The 20777-nt window shown below is 34.9% G+C and overlaps 1 protein-coding gene across 6 annotated transcripts in view; it reads left to right on the forward strand.

Moving 5' to 3' along the window:
* LOC126971673 (protein trachealess) overlaps positions 1-20777 on the forward strand; it is a 271027-nt gene that overhangs the window by 179920 nt on the left and 70330 nt on the right. Inside the window, exon 1 of one of the 6 annotated variants that reach the window (XM_050818082.1) lies at positions 5257-5829. The exons of the other annotated variants lie outside the window; for them this stretch is intronic. Within the exon in view, the coding sequence (XP_050674039.1) occupies positions 5615-5829 (215 nt within the window). The 5' untranslated portion in view covers positions 5257-5614. Of the gene's footprint in view, positions 1-5256; positions 5830-20777 lie in introns of those variants that run through there. 6 annotated transcript variants of the gene reach the window in all.

Consider the following 20777-nt stretch of genomic DNA (forward strand, 5'->3'; position numbering starts at 1 on the left):
CGGCGCCTATGTTGCCGTGAAGCAGTAATGTGTAAGCATTACTGTGTTTCGATACAAAGGTCCCGTAGCTAGTGAAATTACTGGGCAAATTAGACTTAACATTGTATGCTCAGAATATCCTGCTTGTCTTGACTTTTATTTTCATTAAAAAAACCATAACCCCAGCTGTATCTGTCGCGCTCGCTACCTCGCCCGCTCCGCTTGTCACAGTGAGCCCCGCGGCGTACCATCGCGTCCGCACTTGATACGTTTCGTGACCGTGTCAACTGAACGATCTCTTTATTGATTATAACTCTGTTTACCGTAACCATCCACAAAACAACAACCTCCGCGGAATTACAAAACAACGATGAATGGACTCAATCGTTCACCGTTTAAATCCTACTTAGCATTATATTATTCACACGATCCTAACGCGGTTACAATCTTTCACTATTGATATAGATAGATACAATGATCTTATTCAATATAATAAATAATCATCTGTACCCCCCAATATTACACTAGAATTAACTACAATGTACCGCTAAAACCAACAAGAAATATGCCTGTTTTTTCATTATCATACACTACTAACTATGGTAAAAATTCTCCCATTAATAAAATTCTATTAATAAAAGTTAACATAAATAATAATAAAAATGTAACTTTTACGCAAAAATCGAATGTAAGGGCACAGTTACAATAACACGCGTTTTAATCCTTTAAAAAAAGAGAGTAGGCTAAGCAATTTGTATGAAAGATGGACTATGAGTTTCTTATGAGTTCTTCTCCTCTTCTTCATTAAGAAAGTCATTTATGTTATAGTAACCTTTACCACACAAACGTTTTCAAACAATTCTTTTGAATTTTGAACATTTTCTGTGATCTTTTTGTAAAAGCATGTATATGCTTAGTATAGCCCCATAAAAGACTTACTAACTCGCCTAATCCTGAGGGCGGTTGCTCCATTCCCAATCTGTGGTATCATTTAGAAAGTCATTTATGTTATAGCTATCAGTACCACACAAAAGTTTTTAAACAATTCTTTTGAATTTTGTAATACAACAGTTTTTGGGATCTTCTTGTAAAAGCAAATACATCGCCCCTACAAAAGACTTACTTACTCGATTTTGCCGAGTATTACTATATAATATTGTCACTACCTATGGTGAATAGATATATTTCTATTCTACTCTATTGCCGTATTAATGACAGGAGTGCAATATCCTTTTCAATCCGCAAGCAGTCCATACAGTAATCTAACAATGAATCTAACACCAATATAGCGGTTAGTGCCAATGGCGACCGGAAGCCACATCGAACCTACTTCCTGGAAATGACCCCGGCTTATTGTGATGCTTATTGGTCGATGGCGGTGTCAAGCAACATATCTAGTTATACATTTGTATCATACACGACCTGTATAGCCGAGTGGTTAGCGATCCTACCTACTATGCTAGAGGTCCCGGGTTCGAATCCCGGTAGGTGCAAGCATTTATATGATGAATATGGATGTTTGTTTCCAAGTCATGGATGTTTAAATGTATTTATGTATGTTTATATAAATTTATGCATGTTTAAGTAAGTATATTGTATTAAAATATATCATTGTCTTGTAACCCATAACACAGGCTATATATGCTTAACTTAGTAAAAAGTGTGTCAATATATTATACACGTGACGTGAGCAATAATTACAAAATTTGAAAACAAAACTTATGAACGATGCGAGACTCGAATCCGCGACCTCTCGCGTTCCGTGCGAGCGCTCTTAACGTCTGAGCGCAACTAAGCGAGCGCGTTCGAGTAACGTATCGTTGATAAATCTTGTATATATATATATATCTTGTTCAACTCTCAGGTAGTGGCTTCATCTACAGGATCTACTTTACAGTTGATAACAGTAACAGATAACAGTTTTTATCTCAATAAAATGTTTACGTAGGGATAACAGAGAGAGTTGTCATACTGAAACGTGCAGGCCAAGTCTGTCAGCCATTAACTTGGCATAGTGACATCCCATTCTGCACGGAGGCACGCCAAGAAAGGGATGATATTTGTAGGATTGACTTGAGATGAACGATGATGATGGTGACAAGAGTTGCTCTTGTAAATCTAAACAATTTGTTATTTGTTTTAAAGTGATAACCCTCACTTCTGGGTATAATTTCACAAAAAAAATAACAAATTGTGAGCGATAACAATCTGTATTACAATAGAAATAGAACTTTTAATTAAATAGAAGATTTCTAATTGCAATTCTTATATCATTCTGTTTCAACCACAGATTCGCAATACAGTTGCAAGATGGCAATCGAATATTTACTATAAATATATGTTTTGTTCTCAATTTAAATTAATCTTGAACCATCGCAATATGGCAAAACAACGTTTACCGGGTGAGCTAGTAATTTATATATAAAATATATTTAGAACAACAATCATATTTCTGTGTTCACTAATCTAGATATTAAAGTTTCAATATGTGATTATTATTTATTTTATTTGGAAAACTTACAGTGTTACAATAACTTAATTACTATACAATAGTGTGAAAATTTTACACCATTTAATAGTTTTCGCATATTGTTTCAGGTACTAGTCCTTTCTTTACTTATACAATTATTATATAAAATATGTTAATAATTACATAGGTATTACATTTATTATGTTCAAAGAGAATTTAAACACTACGTTCAATTATGTTTATAGTAACAGTTAGGGAAACACATTGAACCAGTTTTTAGTCATTTTTGATCTGATAGAATTTGTGGATGAATTAAACAGGTCAAAATCAGGAAAGCCTTTAAGATTATTTATGAAGTGAGATGCTCTTGAGAAAAATGAGTTTTGTTTGTAATTTGACGCACAGTGGGGTATATGTAAATATTTAGGATGTTTTGCGGAGATTCTGGGAATATTTAAATTTATGTTCGAGAGAAGATGTGGAGCGTCAATGACATTGTGGGATATTTTGTTAAGAAGAGAATATTAGCTATTTTGCGTCTTTCATGGATTTGTAATATATGATGTCTCCTGCATCTTGACTCATAATCATTGTCGTATGCCTTGCACTTATATTCAAGGTATTTAACATTTATAATGGAAACCCTTCATATTTTCCGTTCATTGTATATACATTTTGTATATTATCTACAAGTAATTCATTTATTATAAATATTAGTTATTAAGGTAATTATATGTTTAAAAAATTCATTTTAATTAAAATGAGCTGTCGCAATCCATTTCGTAGCAATCGCTCGTAACAACTATGTAGATTTCGATTCATTGTCAGTCAAAAAAAAATTCTCTTAATATACAGGAGTACATATCATGACATGAATTACAAATTCTGTTTGAGTATTATAACAATAATCATAAAAACCTTATATATTAGCTAAATAAGACCATAGATTTAGAATATAACAGCAGAGTGCAAAAAAAATCAGAGAGTTTCTTGCGCCGCTTCTTCTCTCTCAGATCACCATTCCCGAAGCGGTTGTAGTGCCTAGTATATTAGAAAGCGCTTTTGAATCGTAGCTATAAAATATATTTCTTTTAAAATTACTGAATCTACTATATGTTGAGAAAAAGTAGAGCTCGTGAGAAGAACATACAAGAAACTCAACGGCAACACTTTTCAATCAAATATTTTTTTTTATTTAACTTTAAACCATTCCGCAGTCTATATTAAAGTCAGCGTTACTGTTAATTTTAAACTTAACCTTAACTATAACAGCTAATATGAGGCAACCTAAATAACATGTACTTGTAGGAAATATCAGAGAAGAGCGAGTTATTACCAACACCTTACTTGTTATTGATTTATTCATCGGGCGTGGCTCTACCGAGCCGTCACTATCGTCTCTATCTAAACTTACAGACTTCAATGGTGACTCTACATCTAAATAATTATCCTTAGTGAGTCATTAATATGTGTATTTATAACGATTGCTTCGAGTTTAATAAGCTTACTTAAGTTGTACATCTTCAATTTACAATTTTCATTAAAATATTAAAATACTAAATTAAATATGGTAAAAAAAATATTCAACTATAAATAAATAAAAATATCTCTGTGAACGGCTGGATCACTAGGCGTTACGCAAAGACTAAACAATTTGTTTTGTTTTTAAGTGATAACCTTCGCTTCTAGGATTAATTAACAAATAAAATTAGAAAACTGGCACGGAACGCCAGAGGTCGTGGGTTCGAGTCCCGCATTGTTCATAAAATTTTGTTTTATAATTTTATTTGTCGCATAGAGATGCGCTTCGTTTTCTACCGCATTTATCACGGGGAGTGTTCCGAAGAGCTGTTGAACCTGATTCCTGTCGCTGCATTCCAACTCCGCACGACACGCCAAAAATTAGGATATCATCCCCACCATCTGGATGTGTGACGTTCTTCCACAGTGCGGTTTTCAAGCAACTTTCTTCCCCGAACCAAGCTGTGGAATGAGCTTCCTTGTGCGGTGTTTTAGGACGATACGACATAGGTACCTTCAAAAAAAACCGCGTACACTTATTTAAAGGGCCGGCAACGGTCCTGAAATTCCTCTGGTGTCTCTCTGTCATCTATAGCGCCATGGATACTGCACGTCACTCGGCCGTCATACGACGCGTGCGGGAGTTTGACAATTGGGCTAGACAAAATGGTAGATTCCGCGCTGCCCATACTTTGAAGTAGTAATGAGACCTTCTCAAATAGGAATCTTTCTATCTACATTTAAATTGGAATTTTAAATCTAATAAGAACTAAGATAGATTCAAAAACATTAAGTCAGGTGGTATGTAGATATATTGTGATCATTTGAATGGATGAATTTACCTACAGATTGGGACCACACCCCCTTGTGGTAGAGCCTTGATTATTCCCATGCCAGACTTATTAACGGACCGTCAATTAAAAAGCATTTCGCGCGGAACAAAACCGCAACACATCTTTGACTGGCTAACATCCAACCAACATCCCGCTTATTATATTCTATGAGCGGAGGCTATAAACGTATTACCGAACATATCACGTAGGCGACTAGTAGCAATTCTAACCAATCACAATGCGACAATTCAACTTAATATCCGTGGCCACGCCCAATCACGTAACCGCCTATTACGGACCGTGTAACGACGCAGGCTTTTAACTTTACGATGATTCACGATCGGCGCGTCCGTTCCGTTCTTTTGTAGAGCCGTGTCTCATTCTGATTTCCGAATTGGCCGAGGGTGATAGAGCCGCGTTTGAAGCGTGCTCGGTCTCAGTTGCACGTCTTATGTCCAAGGAGGGGGACGCATGCAACTGTTTTCGATAATCGGCCGCGCGTTCCGTACGTGAAAATCGGACAGTTCGCAACCAGTCACGTCTGCGTAAAAACGGATATATGCCCAGAATATTTATTAAGTGGGTGGTTGCGCGTGACTTTTCCTTTGCGATTCGGTATTCCAGTAAATGATCGGCCGCGAAAATACAATTGTTCAATAACTGGGAGCGTTTGAAAACAACGGTCACTTTTTCAGTAATATTTGCTTGTTATTAAGACTGTGTTTGACTCTGACTAGAATTTTAAAATGAGTGATGGAGCAAGTTTGACTTTCGGACTGTCATAATAATTTGAAAATCGAAGTGTGTGACAATGTTGCCATACCAAGCAGTGGCTATGGACTACGTGGCGGGTTTTCCACATCACCAGCGGCCTAGTGGTCTGCCTGGAGTGATGGGTCTTCCTGGTCCCGGGCCAGGTCTGAATCCTGGACTGAACTCCGCCTTCACCCATTCCTGGTTCGTACAGACAAGCCCGGATATCTGTCGGCAGCAACAAGCATCCAACCAATCGCATCTCGAACCTGGGCACGTTTCATTTTTATTTATATTTTTATTTAAGTTTCAATTTTTTTTGTAGAATATAGTTGACGATTTTTATTGAATACCTAATACAGTCAAAAGATATATTTAGTGAACTATTTAATGATAACGCTGTGTCCGCTGAATTTACATGTATTAAGTGTGTATTTATATTTTATTGACAGCAAAAAAAATTTATGACTGTAATCTTAAAATTGTAATTCTAGCAATGATTACAAATTCAATTATTTTTATTCAAAATGGGATATGATATCCCTTATTGAAAGTCAAAAACTACCACCCATTTGGACAAGTATACCTCAGACTTGAGAAGAACGGGCGCAAGAAACTCTGCGGGCATCTTTTTTTTCATAAAAATATGATAGCAGTGTAATATCGTAAAATAAAACTATTTATTTACTAGCCTGAGGGCGGTCGCTCCATTCCCAATCTGTGTTATCATTAAGAAAGTCATTTATGCAAAAGTTACACTTACCATACAACCTTTTTTTTATTTCTTTTTTATTTCATAATACGTAAATTAATCGCAAAATACTTTAACTTAAAAAAATATACTATATAATAATAATATAAGCTTAAATATTCAATTATTAAAGCTAAACACCCTGTTCAGTAAGAATTGTCAATTGAGCTGTAGTTGATATAGCGTTAAGTTTCTTTTGCTATATAGTTTTAAGGCTTATTTCTACGTGCTTCTGTTATGTTTAGTGGATCGGTGTTGTGAAGTGTCAGACGTAACGTAACAACAGGTAATAATGACATCATTGAACTGGTTACAAAAACTGACAAAATTAAGTACAGTATAATGACATAATACGTACTGATTTCTAGATGTTCGGAGGTTTTTTTTTATACTTGACTAGCTAGCCCGAAAGACGCTGTTCTGACAAAAAAAAAATGATGTAAGTATTCGGGATTCTGTTTAATCAAAGTTAATGATTTAAAAATGAAAGCAAATTTTATTTCAACGATTCAGTTGAACGATTTTATAATATGTAGAAATAAAATGTTTAGGATTAATATCGTATTTGTGTAAAAACATTACCGCTTTATAATTGCCAATTTTTTAATGTATTAAAATAGATATATTATGTTATCCTTTACAGATAGACATATGCTATATTAAAATTTTATATAGACCTATTTACGATACACAAAACCACCATACATAATTTTGTTATATCTCAAAGGGTTTAGACAGCGTTTTCGCTCAGAGCTCAAAGACGGCCTATAATGAAATATCGTTAATATATTAAAAAAATTATACAAACACTTAACAAATTATATACTTAAACCTTCCTTAAGAACCACGCTATCCATTGGTGGAAACAACATGACAATCGGTGCTGTAGTTTTTGAGTATGGACAGACAGACAGACGGACGGATATAGTGTACTAGCTGACCTAACAGGCGTTGTTTTGTTCATAACGAATAACACTCTTATTAATTTTACATCTAAACCAATGAAAGAAATAAAACATAAACACATTTCTGAATGATCCATATATTTCTTCTTCTTCATGACACTCTTGGCAGAGAGGTCGTGGCCATCACGAAGTGACATCTTTTGGGCCATATGATTCGCCCCACGAGCATTTGCTACTTTTCCCTGCCAGTCAAACAGTCTGGTACACTCGTTGGACCGCCCATAGCAGACTTGATTTGGTCGGTCCATCACATGGGCGACCTTCCTCGCCCTCTGGTGCCCTCCACTGTGCCCTGCACGATACCATGATGAGTACATAGGTGGAAATTGCTTTAAATATATTTAACCAGGCTCCTTTGCACAGGATGCCGCCTAGATTATGGGTACCACAACGGCGCCTTTTTCTGCCATGAAGCAGTCATGTGTGGATATGTTTCTGTTTCGATCTGAAGGGCGCCGTAGCTAGTGGGCAAATGAGATCTAACATCTTATGTCTCAAGATGACTCTCAGAATTTTTGGGCTTTTCAAGAATCCTGAGCGGTACTGCGTTGTACTAGGCTGGACGTATCAATTACCATCAGCAGAACGTCCTTCTCGTCTCGTCCCTTGTTATCATAAAAAAAAAGATTTTATGATATTTTGTTAAAATGCAATCATCTTTACAATAAACTTTGATAACAACTACATTCAATATAAAATATTCAAAACTAAACTTGTGAAACTCGACTCCGCGTCTATCACTCGTACATATATTCTTTTATATATTTTGTATCTAATTTTGAATAAACGAACATTATTTTTTCTATATAGATACAAGCTGGTGACCGCCTTACCAAATCGAATAAATATTTATACAAAATTTCATATCAATATTTAAAACCTATTTAACCTTAAATTTTGTTTGTGAATTACGTTTGTAGGAGTTCAATCACTTCGATTGTTATTTTCGTTTTTTCCTCTTCTGTTCAGAAATAAAATTTGAATTTTTATGGAAAAGGAGTACTAACGAGCGAACGAGTCCCTGGTGTTAAGTGATCACCGCTGCCCACATTCTCTTGCAACACCAGAGGAATCACAGGAACGTTACCGGCCTTTAAGGAAGGTGTATGCGCTTTTTTGAAGGTCTCAAATTTGATTTAACTGCACAGTGTGCCAAATTTGATGTAAATCAGTTCTGTAGCTTAGGGTTCATCGCGGACAAACAGCGTGACAGCGTGAAATATTTATAAATAAAGATAAATTCCTTGGACAACGTTAAAAAAACGGCGTACTACTAAAAGGCCACGCTCCTGTGACTCCTCTGGTATTTCTATAGCGTGCGTTACATAAAAAAATAAATACTTCAATATTTAATTGTAAGCTCTAACATTTATTTATACATATCTTAAAATATTCAATCAAAATGATAATTTACGGTAATTGCAATGAACTAGTCTCTAACAAAAACACAATTACGTATATCGTGAAGTATTAGGAGGGACAAAGAATAAAACAAGTTATTTAAATTATTATGATTTTATCTTTATGTGTCATGACGACATGTTCAAGAAAGCTATGCTATATGTATATCTAGTACAAAATGTATAAGGAGCTATAACTTCTTAATACTAATATACTATACTCTACAAATGGGCATGGAATAAACTTTCTTTCTCGGTATTTCCAAGTTAAATCAATTAAACTTTATTCAATAAGGCATAAACTGAGCGCTTTTGAAGCGACATTTAAAATATTTAAGCAATTTAAATAACTGAATCTACTATATGTTCGAAAAATGTAGAGCTCGTGAGAAGAACATACAAGAAACTCAACGGCCACTCCTTTTTTTTATCAAATAGAGTATTTTACAATGGCTTTAATGTACATGCTGCATTCAATATAGGTAAAAAAGAATAAAAAGTAATAAAGAATAAACTGTATAACTATAAATTTATATATACTGAATGCTTTAAACCTTTAGAGCTTATGCATGGGTACCACAACGGCGCATTTTTCTGCCGTGAAGCAGTAATGTGTAAGCATTACTGTGTTTCGGTCTGAAAGGCGCCGTAGTTAGTGAAATTACTGGGCAAATGAGACTTTACATCTTATGTCTCAAGGTGACGCGCGCAATTGTAGTACCCATCAAAATTTTTGAGTTATTCAGGAATCCTGAACGGCACTGCATTGTAATGTGCTCCCAAATAGACCACCGGGAGTAACGGAAACGGATTATATTTAGACTTTCAATAAGAGACTTTTAAAACCGCTTACACCTTCCTTACAAACAGGCAACGCTTCTGTGATTCAAATTCAAATATTTTTATTCAAAATAGGATTTAAAATCACTTATTGAACGTCAAAAACTACCACCCATTCAAAAGAGACTGCCTCAGACCTGAGAAGAATGGGCGCATGAAACTCAGCGGGCTTTTTTTTATATAAAATATTGATTACATATCATAGAAATAGAAATTTCATTGTTAATCGCCCAGCGAATAAATTATATTGTGGTATGCCAACACACTCCTAGAAAGACTTAGGATCTTGGAGAGGATCTAATTTAGAATTTTAAGATTGATTCCTGAATGGGAAAGCCGGTACTCCCTTACGTGCGAATAACCTTTTATTCAATACAGTCCACTTTAAATTCCCTGTCGTATTATAATTTCAATAAAACTCGCTTTAACGATTAATTTAAATAAAGCACAGTAACATTGTGTAAGATGTTAATCTAGCACAAGTCTATACGAGAGACAATAGCTTATATCATGACATCAAGTTGGCCTTCGTAATTTGTCGTTTTCCCAGAAACAAGTTTATTTTGTAATGAGATAACTTGAAGTAATCGTAACTCGTTCACTTAATTGGCATCAGGTATTTTTTTCTTTTTACACATTCACTATCATTTGAATATATTATGAAGATTATTCACTCAGATTATTTATACGTCTAGATAGATTGTGAGTACTGTGTGATAAAATTGAGGCTGACAGTTAACTTCTATTTTGAGCAATGGACGCACAGTTATTTTTTCTTAAGTTGACATTAAAAAGTGTAATCTTATGATTTAAACATGTAATTATTATGTATGTTAGATAGTATGTACTACGTATAACCTAATATTTCTATGAACCTACCATATCTGTACCTGTTTCACCTGATTCCTGCCGCCGAAATCCACCTTCGCGTGACACGCCACAAGTTAGGATATCATCCCCACCAACTAGATGTGTGGCGCTCCTCCACAGTGCGGTTTTCATGGAGCTTTCTTCGATGTACCACAAAGCTGTGGAATGAGCTTCCTTGTGCGATATTTCCGGGAAGATATGACATGGGTACCTTCAAAAAAAGCGCGTACACCTTCCTTAAAGGCCGGCAACGCTCCTGTGATTCCTCTGGTGTTGGAAGAGAATGTAGGCGGCGGTGATCACTTAACACCAGGTGACGCGTACGCTCGTTAGTCCTCCTTTTGTATAAAAAAAACCTAAGGTAGATTTAGTTTTCTGTGGCCACAAAAAATTGCTTTTTTCAGCGACATGTAGACGGTAAACATTGCTTTTTCCGACCATAGAGTATAGACTCCTTCAACGACTCCATAAAGTATGTAAATGAGTGATCGTGGCTGTATAAATGACAGATAAAAGTGGAGGAGCAGAGAGACTTAATAATAATTTACCGACACTCTAATACAACACAGATAAGATTATTATGTAATAGAATTAAATTAATCTGTACTGTGACAATTTTTGTTAGTTAAACCATCAAATAAACGAGACAGCCAATCGTTGATCTCGAAGTGCATTCACAGTGTAATTCATAATCGAATTTGAAAAGGAAATACTCAATTTACCGCTTGCTTCTTACTTGAACACAGATTACTGCGTCTCGCTGTGGTTAAAACCCGTTATATGATACGTATTTATGTAGAGTTATCATCGAAATGGAAATTACTATACACCTGTGCTTATGTTTTAATTGAAACTATATTTATTCAAACCAAAGAAATCTCATAAGTATATTTACAATACTATGATTACGGGGAAGTGTACCAAAAATACTGGCAGCATTTTCGCGTTGGATAGCCTAGGCTGATCTGTTGACCGAAATAGTACTTTGTATATCTCACTCATGGACCAAGTGTCTCGACACCAAGCGGCGCAAAGATGTAATCTCACTGACTCACTGAGACTGAAATATTTGCAACGTTTCCTGTCTTCATTGAAGTAGCAGCCCCAGCACCAACTGACGTAACTTGACATGAGAAGGAGCCAGAGTGTCAACGCAAGTCGGGCCCCATATCACCGTGCCCAAGCCACCAGGGCATTCCATCAGGATGCTTGCCATCGCGGCGGGTAATACCTTTGGCTCTAAAACAACTGGTATTTTAAGAGCGCCGAATGCCGTGCGGATGACTTCATTTATGCTGGCGTGGCGACTGATACGGCCTGCCGATTTTAGGCAGGATAGCCCGTGACGCCCAAGAGAAAGAATGTAGTGAAATATAATAGAGAGATTGTCATAAGACCGATGTCTATTTTCGTTTGGAGGCCATCGAAAACATACGTACATCGGTTTTTATGTATTTTTGACAACTAGACTCCCAATTGCCCATTAAAAAGTCATCATAAAATGTCCAAGCGGCGCTGTATATACGTATACATTAATATATACAGATAACATTAAACATTATTGTGTAGTGTTGTGGTACCCATAATCTAGACTATCCTCTGCAAAGGAGCCTCCCACTGGTAAATAAATTTTACATAGAGTTATACCTGAGAATAAACCAAGAATATGCAAAATATTGACTATATCCCTGACAATACTGTCAATACAATGATATTTGATAATTCTGAAGTTTACCGAATATCAAGCAGGCTTGCAAATAATCGCGAGATACATTTTAGGTACGTTCGAATAAACCAGTCGTAAGAAAAATGTCTATTTGTAAACATTATACATTTTTTTAGTTTATTCTTAAGTAAATAAAATAATATAGCATACTCAGAACTCTGAAATTTGAACTCTTTTACTATCATGGAATGTGGTTTCTATTAAGAACAACGAACCAAACAAACTTAATCTAAAATCGCTATTGAAACCGATATAAAACACTTTGTACCAAACAAGGGCCTGTAGAACCAAAGAGTATTTTCACACCACATTAAAATTTCTCAGTAAAAACTGTAAAGAACAAAGCATCCTGCATCCGTTGAGGCTTTGATCAGAGATGCCGTGACTAAACGATAAAACATGTATGCGTTAAAAACCTAATACGTACATTGTAAAAAATTAATTACGAATTATCGAGTTGATTCGTGTGTAGACGCTCTAATAGTGAAATTCTTGAGGCTTTTAAAATGATTCTCGTTTATCATTATATCTTAAACGTAAGCTGAAGTTAGCAAAATGAATAGAATAAAAATATATTGATAACTAAGCACCACCACACAGTTATTAAATAACTAGCTGACCCGGCAAACGTTGTTTTGCCATATAAAGTATAATTCACGCGATAGTTTTATAAGTAGTAAAATATTGCCTATATTATAGCCTGTACATCATTTTGTTCTATTGTCAATAGTTTTTGCAGCGCACGCAAAAATAGGTTTTCGATTTTACACCTTGTGTTACAAAATAGCAATTTTATTACGGATCCCTAATTTTGAAAAAAAAACATAGCCTATAGCCTTCCTCGATAAATGGACTACCCAACACTGAAAGAATCATTCAAATCGGACCAGTAGTACCAGAGATTAGCGCGTTCAAACAATCAAACAAACACTGCAGCTTTATAATATTATATAGTATAGATAAACCAGAAAGGGTAATAAAAAAAAGTGTGTGTATTTATACATGCACGCAAGAATTTATACTTCTTTGGCCTAACGAGGCAAGATTTATTCCTCGTGCTATTCTACGTTTTTAGAAAGAACAATTTTGTAAAAATCTTGCAAAGATGGCTTTGACAATTAATGATCAAATAATGAATACGCCTGTATGGGCTTGAACCCTTTGCCTGTCCTAATAATGGACGAAGAAACCAAAAAAAAAAAAACAAATGACGATGAAAATTTTTTTTATAACGCGCCTAAAGAAGTACATCTTCAAAAATGACGATATTTCATTTAATACTATACATAATTATATTTAACATGAGTTAAAAACTTAATAAATGTTTCGAACAACGTTAACAAATTAACGAATTGCAATTCTTGAAACTTTTCAAATGATTCTCTTTTATTATTGGTAATCTTATACGTAGGTTTAATATAACAAAATGGTGTTATCATAATTCATTTTTTAAAGATTTGTTTACATAAACTTAACAAATAAACGTCAATATTGTATACGTATTACGCATAGGTTTAAGAAAACGACGTAATATTAAATCAATTGTTAATATTGTTTTTCCTATGCCTTCGTTAATATGATTACATTTTATATACGTGGGTTACACTGCAAATGTTAAGAACTGGCCAGTTAGAAACATTGCTAATGAAAACTTTTTTGAATTTAAATTTAAGAACTTTTTTTTTTCTCCTTTATTTAAGGTCGCTTAGAACAATAAGGTTATCAGCGACCACGAACACAAATACAATAATTATATTAAACTAAAAAGATTACAAAATTTGAGGAATCGTAGAACATTACAATACATATCAGGATCACTTAATATTAGGTATCTATCACTACTTAGGTTAAACATTTGTCTTTCAGAAATATAACTAGCACATTCGAACAAAACATGTTTGACTGTAAATGGTGAGCTACATCTAAGGCAAGACTTAGGAGTGCTTTTAGTGATATAATGTACATGAGATGCATTGGTATGGCCTATTCTCAGACGTGTTAATATACATTGTTCTTTTCTATTAAGTTTTAAAATATATTTGGTTTCACCTTCAAAAACATCTCGCCTGAAATAGTGCAATCTGGTGTCGGTAACAAATGTTAGATAAGTTCAACGGGGCGGTGACTCAAATGCTGTATTTGATATCGTCACAGTTACACATCATTATTTGATCAAATACTATAAATACAGCGAATAATTTACAAAATATAACAAATAAATACGAACAATACTAAAAAACTTATCTAGATATGAATATGATATACATATGCGTAATCAACTTAGGTACGTACATTTTTGTAAGTATAGTTATTATTTAAACGCTAAATATAGGTACGGAAAAGATGTGGGCTCTAACTATGAGCCTTATGAGGAAGCTCATGGTCGCTCAGAGGGCAATGGAGAAGATGAATGGCTGAATGATGACAATGAAGTGGCAGTGGGCAGGGCTCATCGCTCGACGGACAGATGGCCGTTGGGGCAATAAATTCCTCGAATGGCGACCACGTACTGGAAGACGTAGTGTTTGTAGGCCTCCACAAAATAGACTGATAATCTGGTTAAGATTGCCGGAATAGGTTGTATTAGGGCAGCGCAGGACCGATCGTCATGGCGATCTTTGTGGGAGGCCTTTGGGAGTGAAAGTATTTTGAAATGATTTAAAATAAATATTGGATAAAATAAATTATTAGTGTCCATTTTGACTATATTATTGGCCTTATCTATCAATAAATGTTATAAAAACCAGTCGAAATTCTGATACAATTCTGTTTCAAAATCTTTGTTGACCCGTGTCTTAAAGAGAATTAGAAATATCCAAACAATATTCAACTGACGTGTGGATCTGTTACGTCGACGTCGTCTAGATTATTTTATATACAGGGGGCTACAAAAATCTCTTTGATTTGAGATGTTATTTATTGTGAATAACTTTTTTTTCAATGTAATATTGTATATTGTATAGGAACACGAATTTCTATGTAATTTAAAAAAAATGTGAAATATTTTGTATTGAAAATGCATTATAACTTAGAACATGATTCATATTGTGTTGGATTCCAAACAAATTTGTTATGCACATTGATTAAAGAGCCGTTAGTCGTTGAGTTTCTTGTATGTTCTTCTCACAACTTAAGTTTGCCACGAGGACCTTAAAAATAAAATGTGCCAACACTCTCCAAAAAGAGATAAATTTAAAAAAAAATGCGGGTAATATATACCTTTTTTTTATGATAATATGGGACAAGACGAGCAGGATGTTCAGCTGATGGTAATTGATACGCCCTGCCCATTACAGTGCAGTGCCACTCAGGATTATTGAAAAACTCAAAAATTCGGAGCGGCACTACAATTGCGCTCGTCACCTTGAGACATAAAATGTTGAGTCTCATTTACATAACTGTGGCTAATAATAATATACTTTATTGGAACTGTAATTTCCGTTATGACTTCTGATTATTATTTTGGAGACTCCGAATGAACTCCGACGGGTATCATTTCAAAACTGTTTTAAAATGTTTCATCATCATTCAATCATCATCATCAGCCGGAAGACGTCCACTGCCGTCCATCTTGTGGGGGGCCTACCAACACTTCGTCTTCCGGCACCTGGTCACCATTCGAGCACTTTACTGCCCCAACGACCACCTGTCCGTCGAGCTATGTGCCCTGCCCACTGCTACTTTTACAGCTTATTAAAAAACTATTAGCTCCTAACATTTTGTTTTTCAGAAAACAATAATATATGATACTAAAAGAAATAATAGTATAATGTAGCACAATAAGAGAGGAATAAAATACTAGTTCAAAATAGCAAATTTACTAAAATTAAGAATTATAATAATTCTTTTTCGTTGCATAATTAAAACACGCTGTATAAACGGTAGCCTCAATCAGCGAGAACTGCTGATTCACGACGATTCGTAACGCTCTGTGTTGATTTCGGTTTTTATCGGCCGACAGAAAGTAGAACATGTTTTGGATATACGATTATTGGATTTACTACTTGTAAATGTTAAATGAAACTTAGTGTTAAAGATTTAGCTCTAAATCAATCATATTTTAATAAATAGGTGATACTACTGACCTTTTTTTCTTAGGGCACACGGTTTTTGAGTTTTACAATATTTGGTTTACACATATTAATTAATATAATATGAGTCGAAACGCTTCACAATCGAATTGGGAGGTTCCTTTGCACAGGAAGCCGGCTAGATTATGGGTACCACAACGGCGCCTATTTCTGCCATGAAGCAGTAATGTGTAACCATTACTGTGTTTCGGTCTGAATGGCGCCGTATCTAGTTAAATTACTGGGCAAATGAGACTTAACATCTTATGTCTCAAGGAGACGAGCGCAATTGTAGTGCCGCTCAGAATTTTTGGGTTTTTCAAGAATACTGAGCGGTACTGCATTGTAATGGTCAGGGCGTATCAATTACTATCAGCTAAAAATCTTCTCGTCCTTATTTTTATAAAAAAAAAGTTATTTTAATGAAATATTTATAATGACAATTCGAAAGGGCTTAGTTAAAGCCTAACCGAGAAAAGTTTATTTAACAATGATTTTCAATCAAAATTCCTAAAAAATGTCCTAATGTCGTGATTTAAATTCGAGGACAATTGTTACGAGACTGAATAAAATACGCGAAGTTATCTAAGTAAATCATCATATGACTAAGCCGAATGGAATTCTTGACCTCAAGTTAAAAGCATAAAGGTAAATAAGTAACAGGTACGCAAAAATTGAATGCTGTAACTTGAGTTTTATTGATAAAAAGGAATTGAGACTTTTTTAACACGAATATTATTGTGATGCCACAAATATTTCGCCATAGTTTAGTCACGCCACACTTTTTCGTGTTATTTATATCCGTCCCGTTTCAGATGCGTTTATTGTAGTTCAATCCTCGTTGGAAAATTTTAATTTATGCCACGCCACTCAAATCTTATATCTCTTGCGGTCGGTCCCAATATACTATCTACAGATGACTACCTTCTACTGTCAGTAATTAGCTGTCAATAATCTGAAGCTGTCCCAATATACCCGATAAGTCATTCTTATCGCCTTATATTGGGACGCGTGAATTGCAATTTCCATACAAACTTCTATCGCTGGTCAGCTATACGTCGTCCCATTGACAGACGTGTGTACGGATAAGGTGAGTTACGATTTTTATCTCAAGTAAGAGATAGACTGAATATTGGGAACGGCCGTTAATAAATAACAAGAAAGATACCTATGCCATCTATATACCTAAATGTTCCATATTACCTACCTATCTATATTTTATCACTTTTTTAAGATTTTGTCTGTTTGTCGGTTTGTTTGGAAGAATATTTATGCGCGCATCACATAGCAGCCCCTCACTGAGTTCAAAAGCGGAATACTAACCACTATGAATATTTTTTTTATTATTAACTTTCGATTTTAATAACTTACACTTTCATATTATGATGATTCGTGTTTTATGTATGTGTTTCTCCCAATTAATTTATTTTTTAGCATCGCCAACACAATCATCACTAACTAGTTACATTAAATATTAATATAAATAAGTCTAAATCTAAGTGTTATTGCACTAAACAGACAACGACCATATGCAAATATTACATTGTGCAACATAAGAACAAATAGTAGGATATATAATAACATAACAATAATAACGGCAGAGCTATAATATTACATAAAATGCATAATTTTTGTTGAACAGCAAATTATATTGCTGTCTAGTAACAAATCAATTTTCGAAGTTTATGCCGAAACGCAAAGAACTAATTATTAAAGAGTTCTTTAATCTTTATTTTATTTTCTTATTTAGCACACACAAACACGCACACACACACACGAATTTCTTTTATTTTTATTTTTATTTTGTACTAATATAGGGGAAGAGTGGACCTCACGACACAGGAAATCCTAGTGTGAGGCCAGAATACTTGAAAAAGTTACTTACAACTTGTAATGTATACTTTGTATCAGATATTATGTAACAACTATGTAGCTAATATGGCACTCCAATTAATTATTCTTATTCTATAGTCTATTCTATTCGATCCAAGTTCATAAGTGCGAACAATTCTATTAATAGTACGAAAGTGACCTTTCCATTAATTGTGAACTTTGTCACGCACAACCAAATTATGAAATAAGTTTACGGTATTTACAGGACAATACTACACGGGTAACTTAAGAAAAGTGGCAGTCCGAAAGGTCCGGCAACGCTCTTGTGATTCTTCTGGTGTGGCAAAAGAATACCGACGGCGATGATCACTTTTTATGACAATAAGAGACGAGATGATCAGCTGATGGTATTTGAAACACCCTGCCCATTACAATGCAGTGCCGTTCAGGAATCTTGAAAAACCCAAAAATTCTGACTGGCACTACAATTGCGCTAGTCACCTTGAGACTTAAGATGTTAAGTCTCATTTACCCTGTAATTTCACTAGCTTCGGAGCCCTTCAGATCGAAACACAATAATGCTCACATATTACTACTTCACGGCAGAAATAAGCGCTGTTTTGGTACCCATAATATAGCCGGCATCCTGTGCAAAGAAGCCTTCACTGGTCTATTCCACTTAACATAATTTATTCTCGTCTTTCACAAAAAAGAGCCTCATGTTAATGAATTGAATTTTAAAACAAGCAATTTAAACGGCAAAACCAAAACAGTTAAATATCACAGAGTCTGGTCAATTCGCCATCGATCAATGTAACCGGTACCGATTGATCGGACAATTCTCCCGAAAATGATGAATTACGTCCCCCTTTTACCTCATCAACGAACTTTTGTGCTGACCCCTGGTGTTTTAATTCCTTTCTTTTAGGGTTGAATTGTCAGCGAGGGTTAACATGCATTCCGGAGCAAAATTGAACGAGTATTGGATTGATTTTGAGAAGAAATTTTGCCAATCTTAAAAAAATATGACCGTATGTTTTTATATCAACGGTCGAGGATTAAGCTCACTTCTTTTCTAAGTTTTGTTCATTACTGAGGGTTGTGTCTGTAAACGTCTGCATTGCAGTGATCGTTCGGTTTTCTGCTTCTACCCTAGCGATTGTTGCTTTAAGGTTAGTAAGTAGTATCGTAACCTGTTCATATAAGTTGTATTCGTCTTCGGTGAGGACTATCGTTAATCTTGCCAATGATGGTCTTTTCCAGTCTGCTTCAGACATTCTTATCGTCAGCTAACACTGTGACCAGCTTTACTTGAGCGTAGTTGCCCCATTAGAAATTTATAATAAAACATTCTTGCAACTTTTATATAAAACTTAAATTTTTGATCATTATCCCAATACAAGATTTTCTTTCTCCCAGAGTGGAAGACTCAATAAAAATATCTTTGTCTTCCCTGGATTCTTCCAATTATATCAACACTTTCAAGCAAGTTGTTTTCTTGGTATTTTTATATAGTTCCTTTTCTTTCTTTGTGTGTCTAAATCAACCTTATCAAATACTTTCATCAATTTTGCCTCGATATATTTGTTCAGTCAATTTACTTTCAAAAACATTTCTACATAAGTACTTACCTGGTAATAAAATTGATTCCCACATCCTGGTTTTATGCGAAATAAAATTATACTATACCAAAATTTTATTTTCTTCCGGTTAACGTTCCATTATTTCAAATAAACTAATACCTAGCACGAAAATTAACTTGCATTGTACGGTTTTCCTTTCAGAACTGTGTGACATATTATTTAAATTGTATAAACAACATGCATAAAACATGTGTATTTTCACTATTTTAAATTTGTGTGTGTTTATTGTTTATCTCTTTATTGTTGAATGAACCCAAAAATCCAGAACAATTTCAGTCTTAACCTATACAAGCTTAGGATCCGCTATTACAAGATAGTAACGCTGGATTGTTAGAACTAAATCCGCGAGACTAAAATAGGAATAGTTCAGTCACATTAAAACAGTAATAATAAACCAAAAATACCACTCGACAAAAAGGCCCTGTTACCTTCTGAAGGTAGAAGACATTAAATTGCTGGGAAAGACTGTATGACCGCAGGATCAGACAGAGGAACGGTAGAAATAAGAGGAGGCCATACGCAGAAATGAATCCATATCTAATAAATTGAAGCACTTACACACACACACAAACACACACACTCACGCCTTCTTCCAGTCAGAGACAACAGAATGCCACTTGCTTCTATCCTTACAAACCTCACGCGTTTCTTCTATATTCATTACTCTTTTCACACATGCTCGCCGGTTCCAGGTGCTTCGGACCTTTATAAAATATATAAAAATCAACTATTGCGTCTTAAAAGTTACAAATACTAACACTTTCACTAACATTAACAGTACATTAAAAAGCGCCCCAGCTAAGGAGCCACGGTTTGATCCTTGAATAATATACTTTTATTCGACGCTTTATAAGGTCAGCAACGCTCCTGTGATTCCTCTGTTGTTACAAAAGAGTATAGGCTGTGGTGATCACATCAGGTGACCAGTATGTTCGTTCATGCTTCTCTTTCATAAAAAGTACTAAATCTAGAGAGATTGAAAAAAATAATAAGTATATTTTTCATATCTGACTAGCACGTTCCAAACAAACCCGACAAACGAATTGTCGGGGACCCAGTGCTCTGCGAACGGCTGGATCACTTGGCATTGCGTAGAGACGTCGCTTCATTGTGTGTCTTCTAC

Source organism: Leptidea sinapis, chromosome 2 (assembly GCF_905404315.1).
Source record: "Leptidea sinapis chromosome 2, ilLepSina1.1, whole genome shotgun sequence".
Classification (NCBI taxonomy): domain Eukaryota; kingdom Metazoa; phylum Arthropoda; class Insecta; order Lepidoptera; family Pieridae; genus Leptidea; species Leptidea sinapis.